This window comes from Mesoplodon densirostris, chromosome 2 (genome assembly GCF_025265405.1).
Source record: "Mesoplodon densirostris isolate mMesDen1 chromosome 2, mMesDen1 primary haplotype, whole genome shotgun sequence".
In the NCBI taxonomy this organism is placed as follows: domain Eukaryota; kingdom Metazoa; phylum Chordata; class Mammalia; order Artiodactyla; family Ziphiidae; genus Mesoplodon; species Mesoplodon densirostris.
Window position 1 is genome coordinate 69,131,757 of NC_082662.1, and position 19,680 is coordinate 69,151,436.

Genomic DNA, 19,680 nt, shown 5'->3' on the forward strand with positions numbered 1-19,680 from the left:
TCTTACCTTATCATTCCCTCTAGAAATTATGTCTATTTTTAACAGAGGAATGTGTGATAAATAAATAAAGCATAATATTAAGCTTTGTGCAATAAATGACATACTAATGAAACAGAAATAACCTGAGTAGAGTGTTATGAAGTAGTTTGTAAAAGTTAAAGTACTGGATCAAATGCAGTTAATTCGAAGAACAATTAAAGGTATTGAGTTCTGTATTTAGTTGTTCAGAAAAAATAACATTTTAAATTCACTGGCAAGATTCAGTTAATAAAGTTAATAAAAGAAAAAAAAAGAATGTTACATCCACTGATCTAGTATAATCTACTTTTGTCAAAAGACATAGGATACAATTTGATATATTGTATACAATCCATCATAATGGAAATCAATATATGCAATCTTTCACATATTCTCATGTTTAACAAAAATTTTACTTTTGTTATTTTTCCAGGAATGATCTGTACTGACTTAATCAGTCTCCCCAACTCATCTACTTTTATGACAAGTATCTTGGAATCTTGCTTAACATCAGTAGATTTTAGCAGTCTATATGTAACCTCACTAGGATGCTACAAACAGTTTCCTAGAACTTGACCACAATGCCTGAACTGCACATTTTGTGTGAAAAATATATGCAAACATCATTAATAAGCCTTCTCTGGTACATTTCTATTCTCGAATGGCAAGTAAATGAAAAGGTCCTCTTATTTTCTCTGGGCACTAAGAAAGATATTCTTAAGAATTAAGTTTAGATATTCTTTTCTTTAAGAAGACTTGGATGGCTATGCTTCTGAGGTATCACTTTTATCAGTTTTTTAAAATCTATTTGGCAAAGAATAAAATACAGAGACACAACACGGATAGATAGTGAAAAGTATTTTACTACCACTTTTGTTCTTCAATTCGATCAAAAAGTCAACTAGGATGAAAATTAGAGGAAAAATATAAATGGAGACTATGACAGATAAAATAAAAGGATAATTAACTGGAAGATAATAATAAATCTCAAGTAAATATAATTCAACAATTTTTAAAGCATTATAATGGTGTTAATTGACATAAATTTGACTTAACCATTCTATATTAAATTGTGCACTTACTATTTTACCCAAATTATCAACTTTGGATTTCATATTTCAATAAGATTATAAAAAAATAAGATTAGAAGCTATGGAAAAATGGAAACAGGGTAAGATGACAAGATGATGGAAACAAATATTTGTTGAGTTTACTGTGTGACAGGTATTGTGCTGCAGTCTTTTCAGATACTTAATTCTCACTAAATCACAACAATCCCGTGAAGACTATTATTGTCTCCATTCTAAAGATAAGGACATTCAGTGAGGGCAGATCACTTGCCCAAAGCTGCATGACTAGTAAGCAGAAGAGATGAGATTTGATTTCAAAGTCCACACACTTTCCACCCACTACTACATTCTTTGGCAGAATGGAATACATTGCCTTTCACTCCACTTTCACTCCCAAATAGTAAGCAGAGCCAAAAGAAAATCTGTAATAATTTCTATACTCACATCAACAAATATTAAGGGGACATCACCTTCCTCATAAAAATCTCATTTCAGTATTTCCATTTTTCATGACTCAATGAAATTTATCCTTTAAACTTCATTACAAATATTTTTAAAACTTTAAATAAGCAAATCATTTAATTTTAGAGCTACAGATTTTAAGTCTGTTTTCACCTTTAAAAAAACTGAAAAATATTCCCAAAGTCTCCTTTTAATTATGATAAAATCAGACAAAGAATGCTTGGGGAATGGAACGTTCTGATTTCAACTATTTTTCAAAACCCAATACCTGCCTGCTGCCTCTGTCAACACCTGCACTGTCTCCACCCTGCAACCGACCACCACGGAGCCCCACCCTGCAGCTGCAGCCGCAGCTGCCTGTGTCGCTGCCACTTTGGTACCCACTGCATGATTAGGCCACAGTTTTCAATGAGTAAACATAATCCTTTCTGTCATCACACATTTACGGAGTTTCTGAAGGTCAGTGAAGATTACTGCCAAGCACAGCATGACCTTTATGAGGACATGAGAGCTGTAGAAATTCATTACCACCTCCACCAAGAAGCTACATAAGAGCAGTTACCTGGACACAGAAGTGTTGAACTGAAATCCACAGAGCATTTTCCAGTTCTGACCTAGACAGGGTGAGCCTCAAAACACTTCCTCTCTGTTGCTCAGTATTACAGGATTGAAGACTTTCTTCTTCTTAGAAGGTTCATCTCATTCCCCATTATTCCCAACTTCATACTCAAAGCACTGAGAATTTCAAGCGGAATAAGCTGAAGTTTCTTTACATCATTTCTGTATTCAATTTGTTTAATTCTTTCATAGCCCTAATAAGTATTTTTTGACTAAATTAACATGTCTTGCATGAACTGCCCAACTCCCACTGAAGGCACATACAAGAACATTTTTCTTATTATACACAATCCAACCAAAGAGACCTTGAACAAAGTTATTGAGAAACTTAAGAAATATGGATTACCACAATAGTAAGAGTATGTGAAGCAATGTACGACACTGCTCTTAAGGAAAAAGAAGGCATCCATGTTCTTGACTGGCCTTTCCATGAAGGTGCACCACCATCCAACCTTATTGTTGATGGCTAGTTACGTCTTGTGAAATCAAGTTTTATGAAGAACCTGGTTACTATACTGCTGTTCACTGTGTTGCAAGCCTTGGAACAGCTCCACTGCTTGTTACCCTAGCATTAATAGAAGACGGAATGAAACAGGAAGATGCAGTACAGATCAGAAAACAAAAGCAGCATGGAGATTTTAACATCAAGCAACTTTTGTACTTAGAGAAGTATCATTCTCAAATGTGTTTGTGCTGCAAAGACTTCAATGGTCAATAAAACTGAGGTGTTTGATGCTGTTGTCTTGGAAGTAGAACTTCAAACAGGACCTAATTTGTTGCACATATTAGCCAAGAAGTTGGCTCAGTGAACAAGTCTAATGAAGCTTTTACAAGAGTATTGAAAAGCAATTTTCCCAGTTTACCTGCTTGACAGAACTTCTATGTTTAGGTTACGATCAACGTATTTGGACACTTAGCAAAAGATTCTTGCTGTTCAGCATTTCAAATTTGTTTATCATTTGTTCCAATTCCCGAACTCATGCAGTACTGAGTTATAAGTCTTTAAATCTATTCCCAAGCCAGAATCTTTTCAATGCATAAGAAATTTAGAAAGATTAGGTACGAAAATATCCAGTGTAACACTTGTATATTTTTTAGTATCATATAGAACTATAAAACCCTAGGAACTAAGAATACTCTAGATCTTATGTGGTTTACTGCTTCAGTCATTTCTTACATTGAAAGCAGGGCTTATATAGTTATTTCCTTGCTCACTTTACTTTTACATTTGCCCACATTCATACCAATATACATCAGGTTTGCATAACCATTGATTTTTGTTAAATTTTTTACCAAGTCATATGGTGTTATTTAATATCTTTCCGTAAATCTCATTTGTGCTGTTATGGAAAATCTGCATTTTGAAAATCTACATTGTATATAGAAGTATATCTTTAACATCTCCAAGCAAAAAAGCTTTACAATTATTTTAATGTTTGCACTTTTGTGTGCCACTTAACAGGAAGAGCCTAAAAAGGAACAAGAGAGGGCTATTAAATATTTCTAGTAAGATACTGCCTTTACCTTGTATAGAATAATGTAGAATATGCTCTTTAATTTAGTAAATATTTTTTAACGATGTTTTGTTATTGTAGCTAATTCTTAGTCATAAAATTTTTGAAATTCTTGTTATTTTTCCATACCTACTGGAAGTTGTTTACCAGCTATTATTTTTGTTTGAAATGTGCTTTTATTTCTTCTCTTCCCAACCTCCCTTTTAAAAAAAAGAAGTGGGGACGTCCCTGGTGGTGCAGTGGTTAAGAGTCCGCCTGCCAATGCAGGGGACATGGGTTCAATCCCTGGTCTGGGAAGATCCCACATGCCACGGAGCAACTAAGCCCATGTGCCACAAATACTGAGCCTGCACTCTGGAGCCCATGAGCCACAACTACTGAGCCCATGCTCCGCAACAAGAGAAGCCACCGCAATGAGAAGCCCAAGCACTGCAACGAAGAGTAGTCCCTGCTTGCCCCAACTAGATAAATCCTGTGCACAGCAGTGAAGACCCAACGCAGCCATAAATAAATAAATAAATTTTTTAAGTGGGTTTCTGCTAGTGAACTGAGCAGACATCTAATTTTTATATGCCTTTTGAGCTGTGTAACTCAATACTTGGATACTTGATAGTTTATTATGAAACTGATCAAATGGTGATGTATATTAATGTTAGTTTGACCACATACTTATATTGTCTTGTAATATGTGGTTATAGTTCTGTGAGACAAATAATTTGTCAGTGTTCACCAGTTTGTAAAAATCTAGTGCGAGAGCTAAACATCTAAATAAATAATGAAATGGGGAAAAAAAAGACAATATCTAAACTACTTTCTTGAATAAGTACAATCAATCTACTAAATAAAAATCTTTATCAGTATATCAAAGCTAACATTTGAATATCTATTTTTATTAAATATAACAAAATAGATAGAAAAAGTACAGAATATTAAGTTAGCTTTTACTTGTCCAGAATAAATCTGAAAATATATTTGTAGAACAAGCTCCCTAATATGATTTTATTTGATTGTCCTTTGCTTCCAGTATGGTAGAAAAAAACTGACAGTTTAGGTAAATTAAGTTCTGATTAATACGAGTTTTACTTTCTGAAATAACATATCTGAATTTCATGAGTTGAAGCCTTGGAGATGGATATAATTAAATATAAGTTAATGGGTAGGTATAAGGATTTAATGTCAAGGTACCTTTTACTGAATTGAGTAATCTCCCACTCATGCTCAGGTCAAATTCTTAGAAACCATTAATATAAAACTCTGTGAAATATCTTTTCTCCAAAGAAATCAAGTTACGTTCACAAATGTTAATTTCACTTATCCTTTTAACATCCCTGAGTCAGATATAACATGACAGAGAATTACAACATTGTTTGTATCATCTCTCAGAAATTTCTTGGAAATACTTATTATTATTATTACCACTTTCCATGGTGAAATGTCAAGTTGAGTCTGACTTATTCTGAGGTCACTCCCACTGTCACCAGCCAAGTACTTAGGTTTTTCATGGAAGTTATAGTTCACTCCTCTGCCCTTTTCTCTTCCTTGTATCCCCACATCAGTTGAAATTACAAAAATTGGCAAGTGTATTCTAAATACGTATGCTCTCAACATATGCTCTCAATATATATTCTGTTGGTTGGAAAAGGGAAGGAGGAAGAAGGAAAGGAGAAAAGAAAGAAGAAAGGAAAAGAAGTAAATTAAATTAGTGTGTATCCCACCCCCACCAACTGTCTTTCTTCCTTCCTATTTCTCAGACCAACCTAGCACCTACCCAAAGTTATATGACATCAAACATATCAGGCTCCTTTTATTGGTCCCCCAATACAGTTGTTCCTGGGTATCTGCAGGGGGTTGGTTCCAGGAATCCCTATGATTACTAAAATCCACAGATGTTCTAGTTCTTTATATAAAATGACTTGGTATTTGCATGTTAACCTACACAGCAATATCCTCCCTGTACTTTAAATCATCTCTAGATTATTTACAATAATATCTCATTGTGGTTTTCTTTGCATTTCCCTGATGCTTAGTGATGTTGAGCAGCTTTTCATGTACTTATTGGCCATCTGTATGTCTTCTTTGGAAAATGTCTGTTCAGATCCTCTGCTCATTTTTGATTGGATTGTTTGGTTTTTTGCTATTGAGTTTACGAGTTCTTTATATATTTTGATCACTAACCCCTTATCAGACAGATGATTTGCAAATATTTTCTCCTATTCAGTAGATTGCCTTTTCATCTTGTGGATGGTTTCCTTTTGTACAGAAGCTTTTTAGTTTGATGTAGTCCCACTTGTTGATTTTTGCTTTTGTCGCCTTTGGTTTTGACGTCAAATCCAAAAAATCATCACCAAGACCAACATCAAACAGCTTACTGCCAGTGTTTTCCTCTAGGAGTTTTATGGTTTCAGGTCTTACGTTCAAGTCTTTAATCCATTTTAAGTTTATTTTTATATGTGGTGTGAGAAAATGTTCTAATTTCAATCTTTTACATATAGCTGTTTAGTTTTCCCAGCACCATTTATTGAAGAGACTGTCCTTTCCCCATTGTATATTTTTAGCTCCTCTGTCATAAATTAACTGATCATATATGTGTGGATTTATTTCTGGGCTCTCTATTCTGTTCCATTGGTCTATGCATTTGTTTTTATGCAATACTATACTGCTTTGATTATTATGGCTTTTTAATATAGTTTGAAATCAGGGAGTGTGATGCCCCCAGCTTTTTTCTCCTTTCTCAAGACCGCTTTGGCTATTTGGGGTCTTTTGTGGTTTTATACAAACTTTAGGGTTGTTTTTACTATTTCTGTGAAAAATGCCATTGGAATTTTGATATGGAATTCACTCGGTAGTACAGACACTTGGGTAGTACACACTGCTTTGGGTAGTACAGACATTTTAACAGTATTAATTCTTCCAGTCCACAAAACACAGACTATCTTTCCACTTATTTGTGTATTCTTCAATTTCTTTCATTAATGTCTTATAGTTCTCAGCATACAGGTCTTTTATCTCCTTGGTTAAATTTATTCCTAGGTATTTTATTGTTCTTGATGGAACTGTTTTCTTAATTTCTCTTTCTGATAGTTCGTTATTAGTAGAGGCATAAGAGATTTTCATATATTGATTTTGTAACCTGCAATTTTACTGATTTTGTTTATTAGTTCTAACAATTTTTTGGTGGAGTCTCTTTAGTGTTTTCTATACATAATAGTATGTCATCAGCAAATAGAGACAGTTTAAGAGCTTGAACTCTTAAACACTATGCTAAATGCCTCCAATCTAAATTGTGATTTCTTTATATTTACAACACAATCCTTGGAAGCCACTGAATCTTAAATTGGTTTATAATTGATTTTAAAATAATCACTCAGCAAGACTATTTAACTAGGCCATCACAAATACTTAGGAAATCAAGTTATTGCACATTCTGACATAAAAACTTGACATAAGACACCAACAGGTGCACTCTATTGGAGGGCCAATGTGAAAATAAAAATAATTTTCTGAGTTATTTTCAAACTAAAATAGATGGACAGCTCTAGAGAAAGCTTATTATAGGACAAAGCTCTGAAGACAAGCTACTGTAATTTGGGTAAGGTTATTAGATTACTGTTTACAATAGTAAATCTAGTATACTGAGTTATCCTGCAAACAACAACTTCCTAAGATGTATCAACAGTTATACTTATTTTTAATTAATTGCTTTCATTTATCCTTTTTCTTCAATATTTCACTTATTTCTACTGATGAATTGGGCAACACAATATAATATAATCATTATACAAGGATTCTAGCATTAGGTCTGCCACCACACAGTTGTTGACCTTAAATGTCACTTTACCGCTCAGGAACACATTTTTCTCATGTGTAAAATAAAGGATTTCCCTGAACTACTAATTTTGAGGCCTTTAAAGACAACTTTTATCCCCAAATTTTCAAATATGAAAAGCTTTTGAAGAATTAAAAAAAAATTTATGGTACAAAGATTTTAAAGGAAGAAAACTGTCATTTAGATTTTATGGCTGCCAAAAGAGAATTTACAGTCAAATTATTAAAATTAATAAGAGTTCAGTGAGTTGCTAGAACAATACACAAAAACCAACTGCATGTGCATCAGAAGTAAGAAAATGTATTTTTAAAAGGTACCACTTACAGTATCAACCAAAAAAATATGACAACTAAAAATGCTACCAAAAACTAAAAATTCAAAATTATAAAGCTTGGACTTCCCTGGTGGTGCAGTGGTTAAGATCCGCCTGCCAATGCAGGGGACACGGATTCGAGCCCTGGTCAGGGAAGATCCCACATGCCACGGAGCAACTAAGCCCATGTGCCACAACTATGGAGCCTGTGCTCTAGAGCCCGCAAGCCACAACTACTGAGCCTGCGTGCCACAACTACTGAAGCCTGCGTGCCTACAGCCCGTGCTCCATGACAAGAGAAGCCACCCCAATGAGAAGCCCACACACCGCAACAAAGAGTAGCCCCCACTCGCCGCAACTAGAGAAAGCCCGCACGCAGCAATGAAAACCCAACGGGGCCAAAAATAAGTAAATAAATAAATAAATTTATTTTTTTTAAAAAGACAATATGGGGCTTCCCTGGTGGCGCAGTGGTTGAGAGTCCGCCTGCCGATGCAGGGGATACGGGTTCGTGCCCCGGTCTGGGAAGATCCCACGTGCCGCGGAGCGGCTGGGCCCGTGAGCCATGGCCGCTGAGCCTGCGCATCCGGAGCCTGTGCTCTGCAACGGGAGTGGCCACAACAGTGAGAGGCCCGCGTACCGCAAAAAATAAATAAATAAATAAATAAATAAATAAAAATAAAAAAGACAATATGTTTTAAAAAAACAAAAACAAAATTATAAAGCTTAGTTGAAAGATGTTAAACACATAATTAAATGTACATATACCTTATTCATAAATTGAATGATAAAATACCATAAAGAAGCCCATTCTCTCTAAATTAATCTAAAACTCACTCCAATGCAAATGAAACATCCCAAAAGGATTTTAAGAACTTGACAAGCTGATTGTAAACTTAATATGGAAGAACAAGACCCCAAGACAATTCAAAAGAAGACCAAAGTCAAGGAAATCAAATTCCCAGATATGAAGATAGTGTCAGGAATGAAGACATTGTGGTATTGATGAAAAATAAGCATCTCTCACTTCTTCAACAGCCCAAAACCCTTCTATCTATTTACAAATCAATAAAGAAATTTCCCCTTTGCTCCATAAAACCCTTAATGGTCTCCTTAGTCTTGAATATGGATCTTATTATCTAAACATAAGAGCATGATAGCAGTGGCCAAAATGCTCCTTTTAGCATTGTCACTATTCTCCTCCTCAGAGCACATTTCAGCTTCTTAACTATCCTAACCGTTTACCTATTCAAGATATTATGAACTTCACCAAGAACATCACGTGGAGTGGCAGACAGATCAGCTGCCAACGTGAGAATAAAATGACAGACTGCTCAGAATATGTATCTATATTCACACACTATTATTTGTATTTTTACAAAGTATATGAGAAAAAAAAACTGTGGGGAAATGACAGAAGACAAGAAGCAGAACACTCAAAGGCATGAGTTAATATTATCTTTACTGTTCTAGTCCTTTTGTTCACAAAAAAGGAGGTGAAATCATAAAATAAAAATAGTAATAAAGTTTTAACTATATATTTAATTATTGAGAAAATTTTATAAATTAACTGTAATGGTTTAAAAAATATCACTCAGTACCCTCCCTGTACAGCATACTCTGCAAAGTTCTACATGGTGACACAAAGCAAAGAAAGCTATATGGGTAGGAAAGGACAGCACAGAGGATATTCTAAGTGTTCTAAGTGGGATGAATGGTTAAAAAAAAATAGAAATAGGAGTGAATAAATATTATGTAGTAGACATCATAACAAATCAACAAATGAACATAGTAAGTTGTAATTAACAAAGCAGTAAAGACTGAACACTGGTTGAAATTTTTGGATTTTTTTAGAGAAACAACAGTCATTGCAGGTTCTTAATCGTGGGAGTTAAAAGATAAAAGCAGTGTCTGAGAAAGGTAATTCTGACAACTGTGTGCAGGATGGGCTGGAGGGGGAAAGAGACTAGAGACAGGGAATGAACACCTACAAAGCTGCTGAAGTACAGAAGCATGAAGTACATGAAGCATGAAATCATGAAGATTTAGAAAATAGTAAAAACTATGGAAAAAATAGGGAAATGGGAAGGTGTCCCTTATATTATTCAATTAATATGATTTTCATAAGCACCACATTCAACATGTAGATATATATTTTTTAATTAAATAAGGTATTAAATGATCAGTGTGCATAATTTTACCAACCTCTATAGGACTGCCATAAAAATAACATGAGATCATGTTATTAAAAGAATTCTCTAATTGTAAATATTACATAAATATTACCTGTTGTAATTTCTTAGGGAGGAGATAGCTGTGAAATAATAGAAATGCTCCAGCCATAAAGTCCAAACACCTGAATTCAAATTCTGGTTCTATTATTTAATAGTGTCTTTAATGTACCTTAAGCAAGTCATTTAACCATTCTGAGTAACCATTTTTAATATGTAAAAAGGGGGGGAGGCGATTATCTCATAAAAGTTCAAGGAATAAATAATTCTTTATAAAATCCCTAACACAGTATCTGAATTATGGTGGACAGTGAATAATGAATGTGTGTTGCAGGGGGGATGGAGGAGGAGGCCAAAAATAGGGGTCCATTTTGGCTGACCTTATCGGAAAGTCACAAGCATCTCCAATGAACCATAATGACCATGCCCTTCTCCATACTGTTTTAATGAGAAATTATACAAGAAAATTCCAGAAGTATCTTATTAATGTTCCACCGTACACAATATCTTCTTATGTATAAGATCAAATCCACAGCAGAATAAAAAATAACTGTCAAAAGCTATATTACCAATCTGATTTTTAAAACAACAATAACAGGCAGTTAGTGATTTTTCTTCTTTTTTAATTTACAACATTACCAGAATTCACATTTCTATTTCTAATATTTATTACTTGAGAAAGAAGTTAAAAAGAATAAGAGACCAAAAACTCAAAAGTGCATTCTGAGGGAACTTAAACAGTAGGAAGATAGGGAATAACCTGTCTTCGGCAAGACTCTATAGACTTCTCATAGAAAGAAATGAATCTGAAGTTCCCTGGTGAGATCACCCCACCCATGGATCCCAAAAGTAGGAGTCAGGGAATAGTTTATAAAATCTACTATAGAGCACTTTTAGCTCAGTGCAGTTTAAGAATAAAGATCTAGGGCTTCCCTGGTGGCGCGGTGGTTGAGAGTCCGCCTGCTGATGCAGGGGACACGGGTTCGTGTCCCGGTCCGGGAAGATCACACATGCCGTGGAGCGGCTAGGCCAGTGAGCCATGGCCACTGGGCCTGTGCATCTGGAGCCTGTGCTCCACAACGGGAGAGGCCACAACAGTGAGAGGCCCGCGTACCACAAAAAAAAAAAAAAAAAAAAAAAGAATAAAGATCTAAAGAGACTATAAATAAGCAATATTCTTATATATTTCCTTTCTAACCTAGACCAATTAGGTTCCACTTAACTAGGGATCTTTAGCATACTATTCATTCATTCATTCATTCAACTCTGCACAATATATTACAGAATGTACTGGGAGGAATAGTATCAGAACCTACCTTAAAGAAATAAGATCAATACATACAAAAAAGTGCCATGATAGAAGTACAAATAAAATATTTATGCAAGAAGGACTGAGAAAGCGTTAGGGAATGTATGAAGTGAATTTGGGCATAGGAAAACTAGAAAGGAGGGTGGAAGGAAAAAACCGTAGACGGAAGGACCAATGTAAGGCAATGACAGAGGCCAAAACAGAGACTTATAAGAAGGTATTGGCTAGAGCATATGGAATTGAAATTAAATGATCAGAATATTAGATATGGACAGATTGCAAAAGCCTTGAGTTCCAGCATAAGGGATTTGAACTTTATTTTGCATACCCTAAGAGTTTATGAGTAAGGGGAGATGAATAAAGGTTTAAATTAAGAATATTAACCTCACATAATGATTAAAATACAGAGTAAGGGAAAAAATAGTGTCAGAAAAGCTACTGGACCATCAATGAGTCGCTTTACTGTACAGCAGAAATTAACACAACATTGTAAATCAACTCTACTTCAATAAAAAAAAAATTTAAAAAAAAGAAAAGCTACTGGATTTAACTATAGAAATAGTTTATCAGATAGGGATCGTTACAAAAACTCATATCCACCCAACTTGTAGCAGAGCTAAATCATATTTTAAGAAAAATTATATACACATTTAACTCCATAAACTTAATTCTTATGCATTGAGCCAAAAAAAAATAAAAGGAAAGACAGACTTCATCCACCCTATTACTCAATGCATTTATTCCCCAAAGTAAACATGAGATGAGATGGGAGCTACAATTCTACATTCCCTCAGTCTCAATTCCCATGTGCCTCTCATAGCATGAGCATCACGATTCTAGTGTTAAGGCTATGGCTATTTTTCATATAACACGTCCCTTAATCCTAAGTGAACCACTTCATCAAATGTTCCACCAAAGAAAAAGAAAACAGTACTTTGCTCTAGCACTGCTCTAAAACTGCTATGTTAGACTTGATGAAAGATTTTATGTGCTATTTAAGAAACTTCACAAGAAAAATTTTAGCTCAATTTTTGCTTCACATACTGACTTTAGAACCTAAGCCCTGCTTAATGCCTTTTCCCTTCCTCATCTTAAGCATTTAAAGCATACTGGAGGTAGCAAAACAGGGATTTAGTACAAAATAAGTATTTGAGGACATAAAATGTCCTAAAAATAGTGAAATGTTTCAGGAAGCTTAAATCAGGCAAAGAAAAACAAAATCTCTGAGGGTGGGTAAGGTTACAGAAAGCATGGGCACAAAGTGCAAGACACCTGAACTCCATGGAACCTACATATGAAAAGGATAATAGATAAGGTGGAGGGCAATTATGAACCGCTTATGAGCACGTCTTTTTATTTTCCCCCATAACCATTAAGATCCCCTCTCTGGGGGCCTCCCTGGTGGCACAGTGGTTAAGAGTCCGCCTGCCGATGCAGGGGATACGGGTTCGTGCCCCGGTCTGGGAGGATCCCATATGCCGCGGAGCGGCTGGGCCCGTGAGCCATGGCCGCTGGGCCTGCGCATCCGGAGCCTGTGCTCCGCAACGGGAGAGGCCACAACAGTGAGAGGCCCACATACCGCAAAAAGAAAAAAAAAAAAAAGATCCCCTCTCTGAATCAATATTTTGATACAGTATTATAAAATTCTGGCAACTTATGTATTATAAAGTCTTTTATAACATTAACATTTGCTAAAAACTAGACTAACACACTTTAGAAGACAGAAATGTTTTTACTTTTAAAGTACAGACTTGTGTTTGTTTTGCCTAACTGGTTAAAGTATTTCCAAGTCACAAGTTTATTTATCCAATACCTACTGAGCACTACTATGTGCCAAGTACTGTGCTAGATGCTAGAAGTACAAAGTGAAATAAAATATAATTCTTGTTCCCTTCAAGGAGTTTATAATCTAATGAGGGAGACATACTATAATTAGTATAACCATGTTATAATCAAAGTACAAAGGATACTATAAAAGCAAACAAGGAGGTCAAGAATACTTTTTTGAAGTACTAAAGTGAATTTGGAAGGTCAGGTAAAAGTTACAACTGTGCTTCCTAACTTGACTGTGCACCAGAACCACATATAGAGTTGATGTCTAGGACTCACTTCAGATTGAGTGAATTAGAATCTCCCGGGGTGAAGCCGAGAAATCAGTATTTTTAACATGTACCTTGAGTGATTCAGAATCACGGCCAGGTTTTGCTGGCAGTGAGCTAGAAGTATAGACAACCATTCCAGGCAAAGAGAATAGCTCAGTATGGTTGGAGTAGGTGAAATACAGACAGAAAATCAAAAAGAAATCAGAACAAGAGTACTGACACAATTAATGTGACATTTCAAACAGGATCTAAGGAATTGATGTGAACTTCCACAATATAAGGCAATAATCTGTGTCATGTGTTTCGGTAAATGATTTCTGACATGAACTAGTTTCTTATTGAAGTATATGGGAAAACTAAATGCAAATACTTTGCATTGCAAGACCAAGTAAAATGCTCCTTTTAAAAAGCAAATAAGGTAAAACAAAACAAAACAGAGTTCTACTCATAATTTTTATTCAATGCAGTGACCACTCATTTTTCTCAGGATACACAGCCTGAGAAGCTATGATATATGTCAGAAGCTAGGATAATACTGTTTTAACTTGAAAATGTTCCATAATGTATAAAATAAATTCAAACTGTATTTTGAAATTCAAGCTTTAAAACTGAAAACCACTCAATGATTTTAAGTTTCCAAACTGTTATTTCATAATAGTTTATTACTTTCTGATTAAAATTTACTTATAATTATATTTTTATACTTAATTCCAGGTAGGAGTAAAGTGAGATAAGTCACCAAGAAGAGGAGTATTCAAGATAATAGACTAAAAGCCAAATAGAATCTATTCTATTGATCGCTTTTTATTAAGTAGCAAATGTTTTAAATCATCAACTGTTTCAATCCCCAATTCATTCTCCAACAAAGACTTCATAACCAGAGATGTAGACAGGAAAGCATTTGAAACAGGAATAAGCTTTTAAAGAATATTCTTCAGAAACCTAAGGACAAACTTACTAATTATTATATATAAAATATATCCTACAGTTATATTCTATTTCTAAAAAGTCCTTCTAAATCTTACTTAAATCATTTAAACACATCCTAATGACTTATAGACAGGACAAAGACTCATTTACCAAAGTGAAACCTACTGCCAAACCATGCATAGTAATTCCCTGAAGGAGAGCATTGGGTATAGAAGCAATGGCAGTTAAAAATCAACAGACTAGGGCTTCCCTGGTGGCGCAGTGGTTGAGAGTCCGCCTGCCGATGCAGGGGACACGGGTTCGTGCCCCGATCCCGGAAGATCCCACATGCCGCGGAGCGGCTGGGCCCGCGAGCCATGGCCGCGGAGCCTGTGTGTCCGGAGCCTGTGCTCCGCAACGGGAGAGGCCACAGCAGTGAGAGGCCCGCGTACAGCAAAAAAAAAAAAAAAAAAAAAAAATCAACAGACTAACCACATACACCTATTTGAGAACTAATTAACAAATAACAGTAATCAGCTAATTACAAGAATAATTCTTAAACTTGATATAACAAATCATCCTTTCTCAGACTTAATTTAATGTACTTTTTTAAAATGGTATTACCAAGACGCCTTAACTTCCAGATGAAATACAGGAATTAAATTACAGCTCCAAGGCTATAGTTGTCAGCTTCTTAGGCTAAAATGATCTATTGACATAGACTGTAAGATAACTTTGTTTCCTAAGTCATGCCCTGCTTCCTTTCTTCTCCTGCAGCACTTTATACATATCTCTATTCACTTTACTGTAAGTACCTAAATCCTGCAAAGAAGGTAGTACCATTACCATGTAATAGCTAAGGAAATAGGCTTAGTATCACGAAATGATTAACCAAAATCACCACTAAACCCAGATCTCAAACTCAGATCTGTTTAACTGCAAAGCTCTTTCCACACTGCCTCACAGGTAGAGAGGAACACAGGACTAAGTAAATCAAACCTAAGTAACTGAACTGGCTGCAATTTCTTCTATAACTGCTTTGGAAGTAGCAAAAATAGATCTATCATATCTGACAAACCAAATGTAGAGGACAGGTATTTAGGGGTGGAGGTGTGGAAGTTCTGCTTAGTACCTGAGCTCCCTCATATAATTAGGGAATATACCACTTTATGAGTCTTCACAGAAGGTAGAGCCCCCCTCTCCTTATAGAGAACCTAACAATGCCACATAGTCATTCTTCTTGTCCCCCCTGCAGCATGGACATGGGCACTTAATCTACATTCTGCCAACATGACATTCCCACCAAGGACTCTAAATTAAGAGCTAGAGACAGTAAGAAGCTGGGACAGCAAAGGTCAGATTTTGGCAGGAGGCCGCAGAAGCAACATTAAGTTTCCAGAGGCAATGGTAGCAGTAATGTAGTAGCTGAGTCTAGCCATCAGCAATTCAAAGTGCATTCCTATCACTGGACTGGTTTTATGCCATGATTTTTAGATATGTCTTTTCTGTTACGTAGTCTCTCTTATTCCTGTCTCTTTAAGGCCTCAGCCTTCCCAGCAATTTGGTAAACTAATCAATATGCTTTCAATAAATACCTTTTCTACTTGAAACGGTCAGAATTGCCTTCTGTTGCCTACAATTAAACCCAGACTGAAGCATTGAATAATTAAATAAATGACACTGAACAATTATACTTTATCAAATCTTTTTACCTTAGTGTTGATTGTTGTTTTATATAATTTGCCATTATGCTCTTAAGTAAGAACTATTTTATACATGATAGTTATGCTCTAACAACAACAAAATAACCTCAAATTAGGTTTCTTTATGTTTTTCAAAAGCAACACAAAAACACAAATATAATATCATCTAAAGGTGATTTTCACTGAGGATCAGAGTTAAGCTTTATTAAGAATACTTACCTGTCAGGAATACCTAGCCTCTTGACACTTCTATAAACAGAAAGAGTATTTGCAACATGTCGATAATTAAACCAGAATCGGGATGTACATACCTAAAGTAATAAAACAAATATATTATTTTTAGGAATCAAAATAAGCTACAGAGTTACAGAATTACTTCTCTTTAAGTAGGATATAGAGATGCCTAAAAAAAGAGTATGTCATAATCAGGACTAGAAACAGCAAAGCACATAAAGAATGGTCAATAAAACCAATCTCTCTAGAAAAAGGTCTTTCATAACTAGTCTTAAAAACACATTCAGCTTAAGAGAAAACAAAGCTTTGGGGAATTTAATCAAATACTGAACCAACTTAGTTACTCTCAATTTATGATTCTATAATGTTCCTATTTCTAAAATATTAAATTCTTTAGAACCAAAGACAATGCCCATAATCTCTTCATGGAATAGAAAAGAATATTAACTACATTGGGTTATATAATATTCCTTTCACTCTGGATTGCTTCCTAATTTTAGTTGTGAAAAACATAAGAGAGAGACTAAAACAAAGCATAGAAAACAGGTTTATATGCACATAAGGGAATGCATTATAAAGAAGCTGTTGAACGGAACAGAAAACTAGAAATGATTTCAACAAGTTTTACACTTAAAGACAAACTGATCCTTAAAAAAGATAACAAAGATACTAGGAAAATCTAATGCCATGCCTCAAAAGTCAGCCCTCTCGAACGCTCATTCCAAAGGAGAAACCAGAGACGGGGATCAGTTGGTAATATATCCATCCACTAAGCATCCTCCTACCTCCTACCACACTGTTCTGCTGATAGTAAGTGTAACGACAGTTTTGAGAACACCACAAATGTTCTTGCCCCTGTAAATAGGATGGAACCACAAGACTTTTTTATTAAACTGAATTTTCAACCTGGAATCCAATAAGGAGAAGACTAAAATTCTTGACTACATAAAAAAATATGTACCATAAAATCCTAACAGAAATGAAAAACTTGAAATAATTATAACCCAATAAGAAAAAGATGAACAGCCCAATTTTGAAAAATGGGCAAAGGATGAGAGCAAGCATTTCATAACAAAAGTATTAAAAATAGACAATGAAAGTCTTAAAGATGCTCAACCTCTGTCATAATATAAGAAAACATAAATCAGGTTTGTGATGTTTCTGTTGGGCTGAAGGCTTCCTTAAGCAGATTTCTAGCCATTGTGAGGATGGCAAATGGCTTTCAGCTCATGCTGAGTGGCTGCCTAGACTCCTGTACTGAGGAGGATTGTGAAGCGAGTCCAGGGGCTGCAATGAACTCTGAGCACTGGCTTTCACTGGTAAGCAAGGGAGCCTCTGATTGGAGTCAAGATGGCAGAGTAGGAAGACGCAGAGTTAGTGTCTCCTCACAACTAGAGCACCTACCAGGCGCTGCTGGAGGACCTCAGACACCTAAGGGGACAGGAGGAATCCCTGCATTATCGGGCCAGAGGTCAGGCCTGATCTCCTGTGGTGGGAGTGCCAAGTCCAAACCACTGGACTACGAGAGAACCTCAGACCCCAGGGAATATTAATCAGTGTGAGCTCTCCCAGAGGTGCTCATCTTGGCACCAAGACCCAGCTCCATCCAACTGCCTGCAAATTCCAGTGCTGGATGCCTCACACCAAACAACCAGCAACAAAGGAACACAGCAGCACTCATCAAAAAAAAAAAAAATGAGATGACAAAAATATATGTTACAGATGAAGGAGCAAGGTAACCTACAAGACCAAATAAATGAAGAGGAAATAGGCAACCTACCTGAAAAAAAAATTCAGGGTAATGATAGTAAAGGTGATCCAAAATCTCAGAAACAGAATGATGGCACGCATTAAGAAAATACAAGAAATGTTTAACAAGGACCTAGAAGAACTAAAGAACAAATAGTGATGAACAACAAACTCACTGAAAGGAATCAACAGCAGAATAATTGAAGAAGAACAAATAAGTGAGCTGGAAGATAGAATGGTGGCGATAACTGCCAAGGAGCAGAATAAAGAAAAAAGAATGAAGAGAAATAAGGACAGTCTCAGAGACCTCTGGGACAACATTAAACGCATCAACAGGTGAACTATAGGGGTCCAAGAAGAAGAAGAGAAAGAGAAAGCTCTGAGAAAATATTTGAAGAGATTATAGTTGAAAACTTCCCTAACATGGGAAAGGAAATAGCCACAAAAGTTCAGGAAGCACAGTGAGTCCCAGACAGTAAAAACCCAAGGAGAAACATGTCAAGACACATATTAAACTAAAATTAAATTCAAAGAAAAAATGTTAAAAGCAGGAAGGGAAAAGCAACAAATAACATACAAGGGAATCCCCATAAAGTTATCAGCTGATTTTTCAGCAGAAATTCTGCAGACCAGAAGGGAGTGGCAGGACATATTTAAAGTGATGAAAGGGAAAAACCTACAAACAAGATTACTCTACCAAGCAAGGATCTCATTCAGATTCAATGGAGAAATAAAAAGCTTTACAGACAAGCAAAAGCTAAGAGAATTCAGCACCACCAAACCAGCTTTACAACAAATGCTAAAGGAACTTCTCTAGCAGGAAACACAAGAGAAGAAAAAGACCCACAAACAAACACAAAACAATTAAGAAAATGGTAATAGTAACATACATATCGATAATTGCCTTGAATGTAAATGGATTAAATGCTCCAACCAAAAGATACAGACTGGCTGAATGGATACAAAAACAAGACCCATATATATGTCTCTACAAGAGACCCACCTCACACCTAGGGACACATACAGACTGAAAGTGAGGGGATGGAAAAAGATATTCCATGCAAATGGAAATCAAAAGAAAGCTGGAGTAGCAATACTCCTATCAGATAAAATAGACTTTAAAATAAAGACTGTTACAAGAGATAAGGAAGGACACTACATAATGATCAAGGGATCAATCCAAGAAGATATAATTATAAATATTTATGCACCCAACATAGGAGCAACTCAATACATAAGGCAAATGCTAACAGCCATAAAAGGGGAAATCAATACTAACACAATAATAGTGGGGGACTTTAACACCCCACTTACACCAATGGACAGATCATCCAGACAGAAAATAAATAAGGAAACAGAAGCTTTAAATGACACAACAGACCAGACAGACTTAATTGATATTTATAGGACATTCCACCCAAAAGCAGCAGAATACAATTTCTTCTCAAGTGCACACAGAACATTCTCCACGATAGACTGCACCCTGGGTAACAATGAAGCCTCAGTAAATTTAAGAAAACTGAAGTTGTATCAAGCACCTTTTCTGACCACAACGCTATGAGATTAGAAATTAATTGCAGGAAAAAAACTGTTAAAAACACAAACACATGGAGGATAAACAA

At 35.7% G+C, this 19,680-nt stretch overlaps 1 protein-coding gene and 1 pseudogene across 3 annotated transcripts in view; one reads left to right on the forward strand and one right to left on the reverse strand.

The window, feature by feature from the left end:
• Positions 1–19,680, reverse strand: part of PIGK (phosphatidylinositol glycan anchor biosynthesis class K) — a 150,204-nt gene that overhangs the window by 120,807 nt on the left and 9,717 nt on the right. For all 3 annotated transcript variants that reach the window (XM_060084670.1, XM_060084662.1, XM_060084655.1), the window contains exon 3: positions 16,295–16,386. In XM_060084670.1, coding sequence (XP_059940653.1) covers positions 16,295–16,386 — 92 coding nt within the window. The remainder of the gene's footprint in view (positions 1–16,294; positions 16,387–19,680) is intronic.
• On the forward strand, positions 2,391–2,886 carry LOC132483579 (protein tyrosine phosphatase type IVA 1-like; annotated as a pseudogene).